The sequence below is a fragment of the Chiloscyllium plagiosum genome, unplaced genomic scaffold, assembly GCF_037043375.1.
Source record: "Chiloscyllium plagiosum isolate Xiang-an unplaced genomic scaffold, Cpla_swu_hap1 HiC_scaffold_29, whole genome shotgun sequence".
Taxonomy (NCBI): domain Eukaryota; kingdom Metazoa; phylum Chordata; class Chondrichthyes; order Orectolobiformes; family Hemiscylliidae; genus Chiloscyllium; species Chiloscyllium plagiosum.
In genome coordinates, this window is record NW_028270167.1 from 35,861,418 (window position 1) to 35,875,146 (window position 13,729).

The window sequence follows — 13,729 nt, forward strand, 5'->3', positions numbered from 1 at the left end:
TGTGGGGACCAAAACTGGACACAGTACTCCAAATGGGGCCTAACCAGAGCTTTATAAAGTCTTAGTAGTACATCTCTGCTTTTATATTCCAACCCTCTTGAGATAAGAGACAACATTGCATTCGCTTTCTTAATCACGGACTCAACCTGCATGTTTACCTTTAGAGAATCCTCGACTAGCACTCCCAGATCCCTTTGTGCTTTGGCTTTATTAATTTTCTCACCATTTAGAAAGTAGTCTATGCTTTTATTCTTTTTGCCAAAGTGCAAGACCTCGCACTTGCTCACGTTAAATTCCATCAGCCATTTCCTGGACCACTCTCCCAACCTGTCGAGATCCTTCTGTAGCCTCCCCACTTCCTCAGTACTACCTGCCTGTCCACCTAACTTCGTCTCATCGGCAAACTTCGCTAGAATGCCCCCGGTTCCCGCATCCAAATCATTAATATATAATGCGAACAGCTGTGGCCCCAGCACCGAACCCTGCGGGACACCGCTCGTCACTGGCTGCCATTCTGAAAAAGAACCTTTTATCCCAACTCTCTGCCTTCTGTTAGACAGCCAATCCTCAATCCATCCCAGCAGCTCACCTCGAACACCATGGGCCCTCACCTTGCTCAGCAGCCTCCCGTGTGGCACCTTATCAAAGGCCTTTTGAAAGTCTAGATAGACCACATCCACTGGGTTTCCCTGGTCTAACCTACTTGTTACCTCTTCAAAAAATTCCAACAGGAAAAGTTTGGCAAACATTAAGATTGATAAATCCCAGGGCCAGAGGTCAGTTGGGCTGTATGGAAATGCTTCTGCCACGTGTTTTAATTATAGTATTCAAGTAAATCTTCTCAATCTAGTGCTGAAAAAAATATTATTTTCCAGTGTACAGAAAGTACTGGCACCTTTTAAATCCACACAAACAGGAAATCCATTAAAAAAACAACAACTGACAATGCCACAGCTGACAATGATAGCAGCTTTATTTAATAAATTCTCTTTACAAGTTCTCTAATTCACAGGCAGCCAGTACTGAAGTTTATTGCACTAGATTAAAAGACATGGGTTTTTTATAAAAGGAAAGCAGTAGATCTCTTTTCAGTGATGTGGTGGTAGACTTTGCTGTGCATCCATTTTTTTAAATAGCAAGTTGGAAAGGAATTGCAGCACACTGATGCTGAAATGTTGCATTTGAATAGATGGTGTCATAATGTATTCAGCAATCCTTCAATATGCAGGAAAAATCAGTGATGGGCTGGAAAAGAGTAGTCCAGTGGCAGTTATGCTGCATTAAGACAATAGTGAAAAGCGGGGACTTAAGCCTTCATTAGAGCACTGACGACAGCCTTGGCATTAAGGCTGCGTAAGTCATTGTAGGTCTGTCCAGTTCCAACGAAGACTATTGGCTGGCCAGTGATGTAGGTCATAGAAATGGCAGCACCAACCTGAAACAACAGAAGAGTCTGTAAACCTTGGAGTTTAACTGAAGAGACAAGAGAGTGGGTATAACTGTAGTACGTAGTAGTAGTCTGGCATTGGTGGTTGGAGGTATCAGATGAATTATGGACATTATGCTCAATGGATTTTAATGTAGGCAAATGTGAAGTCATCCACTTTGGACTTAAGTTGACAAAACAATGTACTTTCTAAATAGTAAAAAGCTAGAACAATGGAAGTCCAAAGAGAATTGGAAATCCATGTACATAGTTTCTGTGCCTCTTCGTGACATTTTAACTAATCTAAAAGGCTAATGGAATATTAGTCTTGATAGACAGAATTCAAGTATGGAAGTTATGCTACAGCCCTGGATAGAGCACAGCTACATGCTCTTTCTGGATCAGGTGATAATATTACCACCTCTGGGTCAGAAGGTAGTGAGTTCAAACTCCACTCTAGGACTTGATATGCCACAAAAGTTATTTGACACTTTCTCCTGTTCTGAGGCATAAGGCCTGGATTCAATACACACCTGCTCCAGAGGTGGGTCACAATATGTCTGATCAGGTTGATTTTAAACTAAACTAAACTAATCTAAACTATCTAGAACACACCTGTGAGTAGTTCTAAGGAACAGCAAACTGTTCTGGAGCTACGCAGCTTGGATTCACTTGAATGACATTTAGATTCCAAGAGTTAAATTACAAGGAGAGATTAAATAAACCAGGGTTGTATTGTTATGGAACAGGCCAGACCCCTCAGAACATTAAGGAAGTGGCCCAGACTCTTACTTTGCTCGTTGTTGTAAGCAGGTATAATGCGGATATTCCAGGAGGGATGCAGTTGGTCAAATCGCTTAGTTTTAAACAAATAATTTATTTACAAGGTTACCGAATGAAACACAAACAAAAGAGAACAGAACACAGAATAATTTAACCTATCTGAAAACCCAACAGACCATCCCAAACTAATGATGCTGTTCCAGATACTTGCACCAATCTCCATACACACCCCTTGGCACAAAAGGAAAAATTAAATATAGACGAGAAGTCCGAGAGAGATCAGCATAGACCTGCTTCTTGGAGTCCAACAGCATTCTCAACTACTGCTTGCTAACCAAACCAGAGAAAAGTTGAGCTGGGAGAACTGGCCACTCTCCTTTTGTTGTACAAGTATTTTTTTAAACTCAAAAGCCTTTTGCCTGAGGCAGTATCTGTCAGCTATTATCAAATTAGCCCTAAAACCTTTCAACCACAGACTTCTCGGAGTCATGTCTTTTACGACCTCTGGAAAAAAAAGCCAAAACAACATTACCTTGTAACGAAGCAGCATTTTCAAAGTATTCATTGAAATTTAGAACAGTTTTCAAATTATTAAGGGGAAAGAGGATAGGTAGAGAAAAACTTTCTACAAATTGAGGACAAGACGACTGGTTGGGGGAAAGGGAGATTTACACAGTGTGAAACCAGAGGTTTCCTTTCAGGTGTGAAATTAACAAATAAACTAGAGTTATATTCACTGAAATTTAGAAAGTCAACAGGTGACATGGGGAGAAAGAGAAGTCATTACTGCGGAGGTTAGGAATGTGTGGGAGGGGACACAATGTAAAAATGAAAGCAAATCCTTTCAGGAGTTATGTCAGCAAATATTTTGCCTGAACAATTTGGAATGATTTTTCACAAATCACAGCTGATGTTGAACTGAGATTGTTAAATTTTGTTCACAAAGGAAGTGTCAAAGGCAGGAATATGAAGAACATGGGTTAGAGATCAATAACGGTCTCATTGAATGATAAAACAAACATGACTAACTAAATGGCCTCTTCCTGTTGATTTAGATCATTTACTCTCACTCTAACCATTAGTAAATATAATGAATCAAGAACAGTATGGATGAGATTTGAGAACTCAGCCACAAACTACAATATTGTCTTCACAGCAGAGGTTTCGAACCTTCTCTTTAGTTCATTTATTTTATTATAGCTCTGAGGACCACGTATAAAATGTTACAATAAAACAAATACAGCATTCCAAAGCCAAGTTATAAATTAGCAGTTTAAATTTCTGACCCTATTTAAGCAGCAATATGAAATATTGGTTCAATGGTTAGTGTGTTTACAGACTTTCTGTAGTCTTGCTGAGATGTAGAACGAGTAAAAACAGCCAAATAATAAATTTCTTGATTCCAATTTAGAAGCATTAGAAACCGGAGATTAATGGTTTTATTTTTTACTCAAGCTGTAAGTTGAATAAGAGATCTGATAGAAAACCGTTCCTACCTGGCCTGGATTGCAAAGAACATGCCATGTCAGCTTTCTAGAGTTTTAGGAGCAGAAGGACTGAACTAGGTGGAAAGACTAAATCTGCATCTCTTGTACTTACAATCTGAATGTTGAACGCTATAGATCTCACGTACAGTTCAATGTCGAGGTAGACCCACACCAATCAGCATGAATTTGAGCAGCATGGTGACTCAGTGGTAAGCACTGCTGCCTCTCAGCGCCAGGGACCCAGGTTTGATTCCACTCTCAGGCAACTGTATCTGTGGAGATTGCACATTCTCCTTCTGTCTGCACGGGTTTCCTCTGGGTGTTCAGTTTCCTCCCACAGTCCATGGGTGTGCAGGTTTGGTGAATTGGCCCCATTAAATTGCCCATACTGTCCAGGGATTAGCAAACTAGGTGGATTGGCAATGGGAAATGCAAGTTACAGGAATAGGGTAGAGGGGTGGGTCTGGGTGGGATGCTCTTTGGAGAAAGTGAGGACTGCAGATGCTGGAGATCAGAGTCAAAAGGTGTGGTGCTGGAAAAGCACAGCTGGTCAGGCAGCATCTGGGGTCAGGAGAGTCAATGTTCCGAGCATAAGCCCTTCAGCACGAAGAGCTTATGCTCGAATAGTCGACTGTCCTGCTCCACGGATGCTGCCTGACCGGCTGTGCTTTTCCAGCACCACACTGTTGACTCTGCTCTTCGGAGGGTCAGTCTGGACTTGATGGGCTGAATGGCCTGCTTCCACACTGAATGAAAATCAGTTGAGAAATTCCTATTTACATTTACAAAAGATCATAGTGAGGCATTTGCAGATTTAAAAGTGAACAAAGAACTTGGTTAAATCTCATTGCAGGTGTACCACATTCGGCACAGTGGCTCAGTGGTTAGCATTGCTACCTCATAGCGCCAGGGACCCCAGTTCAAATCCAGCCTTGGGCAACTGCCTATGTGGAGTTTGCACATTCTCCCAGTGTCTGCATAGGTTTCCTCCAGGTGCTCCTCCCATAGTCCAAAGATGTGCAGCTTAGGTGAACTGGCTGTGTTAAATTGCCCATAGTATTCAGGGATGTTTAGGTTAGGTGCATTAGTTAGGGGCAAATATAGGGTGGGGCAATGAGTCTGGGTGGGTTACTTTTCGGAGGATCAGTATGGACTTGTTGGGCCAACATGCATGTTTCCATGCTGTAGGGATTCTGTGATTCTAGTCAGGCTACTTAAAATTAACATTGGTTCATGATTATTACCTTGTCATCAATTGTATCAAATTTAGTCAGTACAATGCCATCGATCAGCCGTGGTTTCTCAGCCATTGAATGGTCAGCCAGAGCCTGGTTAAACTTGACCTGGGAGGGGGAGAAAAGAGAGTGGGAGAAGAGTCAGTACAGAACACAACCCCTCAATGCAGGAATATTGCTGGGATTTCAGTAAAGCATGTAAACTTGTTTTCATTGTGGAAATAGTATGGCATGAATTACTGATTTGGTTCTACCTAGCTGGAATTGTGCCGAGGGAGAACATTGAGATAGTAGCACTACCATAAACTAACATTAGCTATGTATGTCACTAACACTGGGCCAGTCACTATCACATTGGCATACAGAACTGATATGGTCAGGTCTGTCAATCATAAACAGGTAAAACAGTAGAGGAAAGAGCATTGAGGTACAGTAGTACTTGGTACCAGGCTATTATTGGTAGTTTAAGCAAAGATGCTGAATTACATGTATCACACTTAAATGTTCAATGAGGAAAAGTGTGGGCAAGTTCAGCACAGCATCCACCCCACTATTTGAAGACAGCCAAATGCACATGAAGCTGCCCAATGAAGTTATGACGATTACCTGCTACAGAGGCCAGGTGTGTAACAGGCCTGGTCAAGTGCAATCATCAGGATTAATGCCATGCACACTATTCAGCATATCAGAACAGATTCACTGTGGCCCAACTGAAGAGAATGAGGGAAGACAAGATTACTCAACATCGCCATGCATCAGGTAAATGACCCCTAAGTACCACAAGTATGGCCAGTAAGCCTGCTGCATAGTTATCACTTGATTGTATCTCAAATATAGCAATTCATCAGCAACTGTATATTCAAGGTGCATGATCAAAAGGTGGATTAGAAAAACTTGTCGTTCCATATTTTCCTTAAAGCATGTCATCTCCAGTTGCTGCAAAGCCAAAACAGCTGCCTACGCAGAGTCACTTACTGGCACCTAGGCGAAACTGCAAATTGAACTTTGTCCATTACTACAAATGAATGCCAATGATGTCAAAAACCTCTCTCAGCAGTTGTTCTCGACCAGGTTTTTGTTTTAAGTGTTCTGTGATCACATGCCCTTTTGCTTTGACAACCATATTTTTTAATCACTTAATCACTCCTGCCTTCCACTTGTTTTCAAACATTCTCATTCTCTCCTCTTCCCCATCCCTCTACCGGTGACCATTTTCCCTCTATGTGCAGAAACATAGAGAATAGGAAAAACAAACCATTCAGCCCTCTGGTACTACTCTGCCATTCCACATGATCATGTCGGATTCTCTTATCCACACCATACTCCTTTTCTCTCTCCATACCCTTTGATGCTCTCAGTCTCTAATAATTTATTTCTTCAGTATGTTCCTTGAATTGGCCTCCAGTCTTCTGGGATAGAGAATTCCATTGGTTCACCACCCTCTCATCTCCGTCAGAAAATGGCCTACCCTGTATCCCAAAATTGTGATCCTTATTCCAGAACAGTATCAGAATTTTTGTACGTTTCAATAAGATTCTTCCCCAATCTTCTAAATTTTAGTCAACCCAATCTCTTCTCATACAACAATTCTGTCTTTGCAGGAATCAGTATAGTGGACCTCTGTTGCTCTCCCTCTATGGCAATTATGTCCTTTCTTAGGTAAAAGACTAAAACTGTACACAGTACTCCAGGTGCAATCTCACCAAGACTTTATATAGCTGCTATAAGACTTCCTTGCTCCTGTATTCAAATCCTCTTGCAAAGAAGACCATTTGCCTTCCTAACTGTTTGCTGCATCTGCGTGCTTGCTTTCAGTGACTGGTAACACAAGGTCAGCCAGGTCCCTTGTACATCAACATTTCCCGAACAATTGCTATTTAAATAATAAAGTGCCGTTGTTTGTCCTACTGAAGTGGATAACTTCACAATAATCCACGTTACACTGAGTCTGCCATGAATTAGCTCACTCACTTAACTTGTCTAAAACACCCTGAAGACTCTTTATTTCTTCCTCACCATTCTTAATCCCATCTAGTTGAGTCAAGCTGGTTTTTAGCAAACTTGGAAAGATTGCACATGATTCCCCCATCCAAATCATTGACATATATTGTAGATAGCTTAGTTGGAAGCACCGATCCCTGTGGAACCCAACCAGCTACTGTCTTCCAATCGAAACAAGACCTGTTTATCCACTATTCTTGTCTAACCAATTCTCAATCCCTGCTAACTGATTAACACCAATCCCATGTGTTTTGATTTTATACAACTACCTCAAGTGGGACTTCATCAGAAGCTTTTTGTAAATCCAAAAACACACCCATTCGTTCTCCCTCTTTTATTATACTAGTTATGTCCTCAAAATGACTCCAATAAGTATCAAACATCGTTTTTCTTTCATAAATCCATGTTGACTTTGTGTAATCTCTTGCTATTTTCTAACTGTCCTGCTACCACACCATTTATAACAGACCCTAGCATTCTGCCGAATACTAATGTTAGAGCAATAGAGTTCTCTTTCTGCGTGGCTGACTCAAAATGGGACAACATGAGGTGCTTGCTCCAGATGTCAAATATCCACACACAAGAGACGAAAGGAGTTGGTAATTTCAGCAGTGTGACACACAGATGGAACTACTAAGCAACAGCTGATACTCACCAATTGATCTACTGCCTCATTCCCCACCAATGCTTCACCAACAAAAAGCACCAGATCTGGCACATTAATGGCAATGAGTTTGGCAAGTGCAGTCATCAAAGGGGTGTTGTCCTGCATTCGGCCTGCAGTGTCCACTAGCACCACATCAAAGCTCTGATTTCGAGCTGTGGAAGAAATGTACACTTAAACTTGAATATTCAGAACTAGGCATTGGAAGTTTAAACTGAATCAAGCACAATGGATCTTGCCCCAACTCTAGCAAATGTCAGACAGCTGACTCAAGCAGAGGGTGTTTTATTTTCAAATCTGAAAATGCAAATACTTATTTTTTTTTTAGAATTAGATTTCTTACGGTGTGAAAACAGGCCCTTCGGCCCAACAAGTCCACACTGACCCACCGAAGCGCGACCCACCGAAGCACAACCCACCCATACCCCTACATTTACCCCTTACCTAACACTACAGACAATTTAGCATGGCCAATTCACCTAACCTGCACATCTTTGGACTGTGGGAGGAAACCGGAGCACCCGGAGGAACCCCACGCAGACACGGGCAGAACGTGCAAACTCCACACAGTCAGTCGTCTGAGGCGGGAATTGAACTCAGGTCTCCGGCGCTGTGAGGCAGCAGTGCTAACCACTGTGCCACCCTAAATAGGAGAAAGTGAGGACTGCAGATGCTGGAGATCAGAGCTGAAAATGTGTTACTGGAAAAACGCAGCAGGTCAGGCAGCATCCAAGGAGCAGGAGAATCAAAGTTTTGGGCATGAGCCCTTCTTCAAGAATCCTGAAGGAGGGCTCATGCCCAAAACATCGATTCTCCTGCTCCTTGGATGCTGCCTGACCTGCTGCGCTTTTCCGCAACACATTTTCAGTGACTACCCTAAATACCATATAGGTGAGCATCAGTAAAACAGTCAGACTCATTTCAACAAGGAGAATCAGATAAGAAGCTGCTTGCTGCTTTAACCGCAATTCTGATTCTGCAGCTTTTATACCCATATTGGACTACACTATCCCCCAGCTTGGGAAAGCCTCATTAGTTAACACAATGAGGCCAATTAATTCACAGGACATGTGGGTCTCCATCTAATTGATCTAAATATCATAGATCATTGAATCATTCGAGTGTGGAAGCATGCCATTTGGCCCACTAGATCCACACCAACCCTCTGCACAGCACACTTCTATTCAAATAAACATCCAATGTTTCTCTGAACACCTCAATACTGCCTCCACTATACTTAATGATCCCACCCAAATCCACCCTCCTACCCTATCCCTGAAACTCCGTATTTACCATGGCTAATCCACACAGCCTGCACATCCCTGGACACCACGGACAATTAAGCATGGTCAATCCTCCGAACCTACACATCTTTGGACTGTGGGAGAAAACCGGAGCACCTGGAGGAAACCCACACAGACACAGGGAGAATGTGCAAACTTCACTCAGCTACTCACCTCAGGGTGGAATTGAACTCAGGTCCCTGGCACTGTGAGGCAGCAGTGCTAACTACTCAGCGCTCGTACCACTCTGATGGTGGTAGCGAGTTGCTTTCTTAATCATTACAATCCATGTGGCCCACAATCTTGTCAGGATTTTGACAGTAAAGGAAGAGCAATATAATTCCAAGTTAGGGTATTTGGCAGTTTCAGGTTGCTGTTGTCTGTTGCCCTGTTCCTCAGGGTGGTAACAGTCACAGTTTTGTTTTGTAGATGGCAAACACTGTTGTCACTGTTCACTGGTGGTGGACAAAGTGACTGAGGTCATGGATAAGATACAAAGCAAAGGTGGTTGAGCTCCTTGAGTGTTGTTGCCCACCTGGGCAAGTTTTTTATTCATTTCCAGCATATGGACATCACTAGCAAGGCCAGCATTTATCGCTCCTCCCTAATTGCTTACAGGGCAGTTAGAGCGAACCACATTGTTGTGGTCCGGAGTCACGTGGAGACCAGACCAGATAAATTAAGCAATTTCCTTCCTTAAAGGATATCAGTGAACCAGATGGGTTTTTCAAACAACTGACAACAGTTTTGTGGCCATCATTAGCCTCATAATTCCAGATTTTCATTTAGGGCAGCATGGTGGCTCAGTGGTTAGCACTGATGCCTCACAGTTCCAGGGATCCAGGTTTGATCCCTGCCTTGGGTAACTGACTGTGTGGAGTTTGCACATTCTCCCAGTGTCTGCGTGGATTTCCTTTGGGTGCTCTGGTTTCCTCCCCCAATCCAAAGATGTGCAGGTTAGGTGAATTGGTCATGCTAAATTGCCCATAGTCAGGAGTGAATATGGGGAATGGGTCTGGGTGGGCTACTCTTTGGAGGGTCGGTGTGGACTTGTTGGGCCGAAGGGCCTGTTTCCATATTGTAGGGAATCTAATCTAATCTATATTCCACCATCTGCCACGACAAGATTTGTAATCAGGTACCTGGGCTTCTGGATTAATAGTCTAGCAATAATACCATGAGGCCATCACCTCACCCAAGCTTTTCCAAGTTCAGTGGGAGAGCTGTGGAAAATTTTCCATTCCATTTTTGACTTGGGGCTTTGGAGAGGTTGTATCGAAGACTGATGCTTAGGGACCTAGTTTTAAGGCGTTTTGTTAATGATTAACAGTTAGCTGCTCAGAGATGGGGTAACTAACTAATTTCTACAAAGTTTGCCATTTATTCTCTCGGATATCTGGCAAATATACAGAGAAAAAAACCTTATTGTTTCTATCTGCTGGTTTCCCTACACTTGTAGAAACTACAAAAAGACATGAAGAGTCTGAAATTTCCCTCAAAATGATCTCAATCCCAGTTGTGCTTCAGTATACATTGCAGTTTATACACCCTCAATCACAGGGGTCTAAGTTTACATTAAAAAAGGCAGAATAACTTACGAAATCACATGAAAAGACAAAAATATTTGAGATCACAATTTAGAATGCATCACTTTCTCCAGAAAGAAACATACTTTTAAAAGGGTCATCATATAATTTTCTAAAATTACCAAAAGCAATGGCCTCCATTGCAATGCCAGCAGCATCCTTCCCATATCCTCTTTCAAACAGCTGGACCATGGACTGGCCATTGTGTTCCTCAGGTGGGTGCAGGGTACTCAGACGGCGGGTGTGGGTGCGAAGCTGTTCTACAGCTCCAGCTCGGAAAGTGTCACAAGCAGCAATAAGAACCCGAAACCCATTCTCCATCAGCCAGAAGGTTATCTGCAGGAAGCAAAGAGTAGAGTTTGATTTCCTATTCGCTTAGGTGAAACTGCCCTCTAATACAGCAAGATCCATTTCATCCAGGTACTGACATTTTTCCCCTCAGACTTCTAGAATTTGAAGTTTCTCTGCTTAGCTCCTGAAATTTACCAACATGCTTGAATATAGGGAGCTGGAAGATGTTCTTATGACAGTAATTATCACTTCAAGTCCAGCAAAAAGCATACATTCCTTCTGACCCTCTCCATGTCTCCAAGAGTTGGTCTTTTTCTCTCAATCCCTACAAGATAAAATCATTGGAGTTTCTTTGTTCACAACCAGCTGTGTCCCCTATAAAGTGAATCTTTTGTTTTCAGCTGCCCAACCATGACCCCAACAGGACTCTTCTCAGCCCACTTGCCTTTATACCTCACATGCTGATGGTACTTCATCAACTCAGCCACCTTTACTGGGTGTCCAATGTGTAATGCTGTTTCTCTCCTTTATCCATTACCTATTGCCCTTCTGCACATGCTCAGAGTGCCTGCAACAAAAAAACTCCTCACTGGAAAGAATCTCCTTGGTATGTCACTTCACTTGAAGCCGCCTTCATTATTTGATAGAAGAAACAGGTTCATTTCTACATTTGTCAGAACTCTTGGGAACTGGAACAGTGTAATTCAAAATTTTGTCAGAGGTGGGGGGTGGGGGAGAAGAGAGGACAATGGAAAACAGAAGTCAGCTGTTTAGCACCATGTTGTGCAAAGTGGGGATTGTGGGAACTTGGAAAAGGGCATACTCAGAGAACAGAGCTATTCTACCCCATGGGGCAATGCTGTTAAACTTGTACTTAGACAGTGGCCTTAAATAAAATATGTCCTTCGGTGCTTCAGGGTGTAACAGAATAAGAAGACATGACAAAAGGAGGGAGAGTGACTAATGCTTAAAGTCATGCTTTAGGGAAAATCAAAAGGATAGACAGACTGGAGGAAATTAGGAACATATAAACACAAGACCTAAAAGACTCGGCCTCAAGCTTACTCCACCAGCCAGTGTGCAATGGTCAATCACCTCAACTTCATTTTTTTGCCTATTTCCCATATTCCTTGACTCCCTGACTGGCCAAAACAAATCTGTTCATCTCAGCCATAAAGATAGTCAATAACCCACAATCACAATTATCTGAGACAGAAAATTCTGAAAATTCACAACAATTTGAAGACAGTTCTCCTCAGCTGAGCCCTAAATAATTGCCCCCTTATCCTTCGACTGACCCCTATGTTGTAGAATCCTTAGCCATAAGAAACAATTAGTCGGGATCCCTCAAAATCTTGCATGTTGTAATAAAATTACTTTTCGATCTTCTAAATCCCAGATAGTATGGGCCAAATTCAGTCAGCCTATCATATGGGAACCTTCTCATCCCAGGAATAAATCCAGTGAACCTTTGCTGCAAGTATATTCTTCCTTAAATATGGTGATTAAAAGAGCAGTGCTCCAAAGGTGGTCACACAAAAGTCCTGTCCAACTGTACCAAGACATATTTATTCGTATACTCCAGTTCTCTTATAATAAGGTTAACATCTCATTTGTTTTCCTAATTGTTTGGTATATCTGCGTACCCACTTTCAGCCTTCTTTGTTGAGGTAGACCATGTTCTATGAACATTTACAAGTTTCAAATCCTTTAAAAAAATTTTGACCTTCCTATTCTTACTAAGGAAGTGAAAAATGTCACCTTTCTCCACATCTTATTTGCCATTTTGTTGTTCATTCACAGGGTTACCTAAAGCTCCTCGTATTTTCTTGACAACTTACAATGCCATCTCACTATGTATCATCAATAAATCTGAACACATCACTTTCAGTCTTTTCTTTTAAGTCATTAATATAGACTGCAAACAGCTCAATTTAAGCAGGAAATTTCAGAACAGGATGATCCTAATGGAATTGTAGTGCTGGAGGAGGCTACAAATAGGAAGGAACAAGACCTTGAAGGCATTTAAAGGTAAAAATGAGAATCAAATAGGAGACATAATGAGAGAGGAGGACAGACTGGACCAAAGATTGAGTCTAAAGGTGATAAAAGAATAAATGAGATGTTCAGTACCAGCTGGACCGAAGCAGTGCACAGACGGCTGATGTTAGAAGTGAAGAGAAATGTTGGAGGTGAAATGAGGTGTTAGAGATGACACCATCAGGATAAAGCAGTCAACCTGATTGGCACCTCATCCACAAACATTCAGTTGCTCCACCATTGATGCTCATTACACAATGCTGTTTTCTACAAGATGTATTGTAGAAATTCACCAAAGATCTTTAGACAGCACCTTCTAAACTCAAGACTACTTCCATCTACAAAGACAAGGGCAGTAGCTACATGGAAAGACTACCACCTACAAGTTCCCCTCCAAGTCATTCACTACCCTGACTTGGAACGGCAATATATTTCCTTGGAATCCCCTCCCTAACAGGGAGAAATTGAGGACTGCAGAAGCAGGAGAGTCAAGAGTCAAAAAGTGTGGTACTTGGAAAAACAGAGCAGGCCAGGCAGCATCCGAGGAGCAGGTGAGTCGACATTTCGGGCATAAGCCCTTCATCAGTGCCATACTTTTCGACTCCTTTCCCTAATAGCACTAAGTCCAGCACATGGACTGCAGTAATTAAAGAAAGCAGCTCATCACCATCTTCAAAGGCAACAAGGGATGGGCATTAAATGCTGGCCTAGCCAGTGGTGCCAGCGTCCCAGGAGTGAACAAATAAAGTGTCATTGGAAAGAAATGCAGCCCTGGGCTGAATAGTTGAGTTCAGTGAAAAAGGAGAAAGATGCTGGTCCTGAAACCTGGATACAAGCATATGTACTCAAAGCATTGGTTATCCTTGAAACTTCGAAAATGAAATGGCATAGGAGTCAGAATGGGGATGGAGACAAATAGTTGTTGCTGCTCTA

General features: G+C 42.2%; 1 protein-coding gene across 4 annotated transcripts in view; it reads right to left on the bottom strand.

Annotated features, from left to right (window-relative positions):
* Nucleotides 1-951: 951 nt before the first annotated feature.
* The window catches only part of srpra (SRP receptor subunit alpha), a 71,874-nt gene continuing 59,096 nt past the window's right edge, over nt 952-13,729 (bottom strand). For all 4 annotated transcript variants that reach the window (XM_043676896.2, XM_043676898.2, XM_043676895.2 and 1 more), the window contains 4 exons: nt 10,588-10,801; nt 7,588-7,751; nt 4,941-5,039; nt 952-1,435 (listed from right to left, as the gene is read on the bottom strand). In XM_043676896.2, the coding sequence (XP_043532831.1) occupies nt 1,307-1,435; nt 4,941-5,039; nt 7,588-7,751; nt 10,588-10,801 (606 nt within the window). In that variant the 3' untranslated portion in view covers nt 952-1,306. The remainder of the gene's footprint in view (nt 1,436-4,940; nt 5,040-7,587; nt 7,752-10,587; nt 10,802-13,729) is intronic.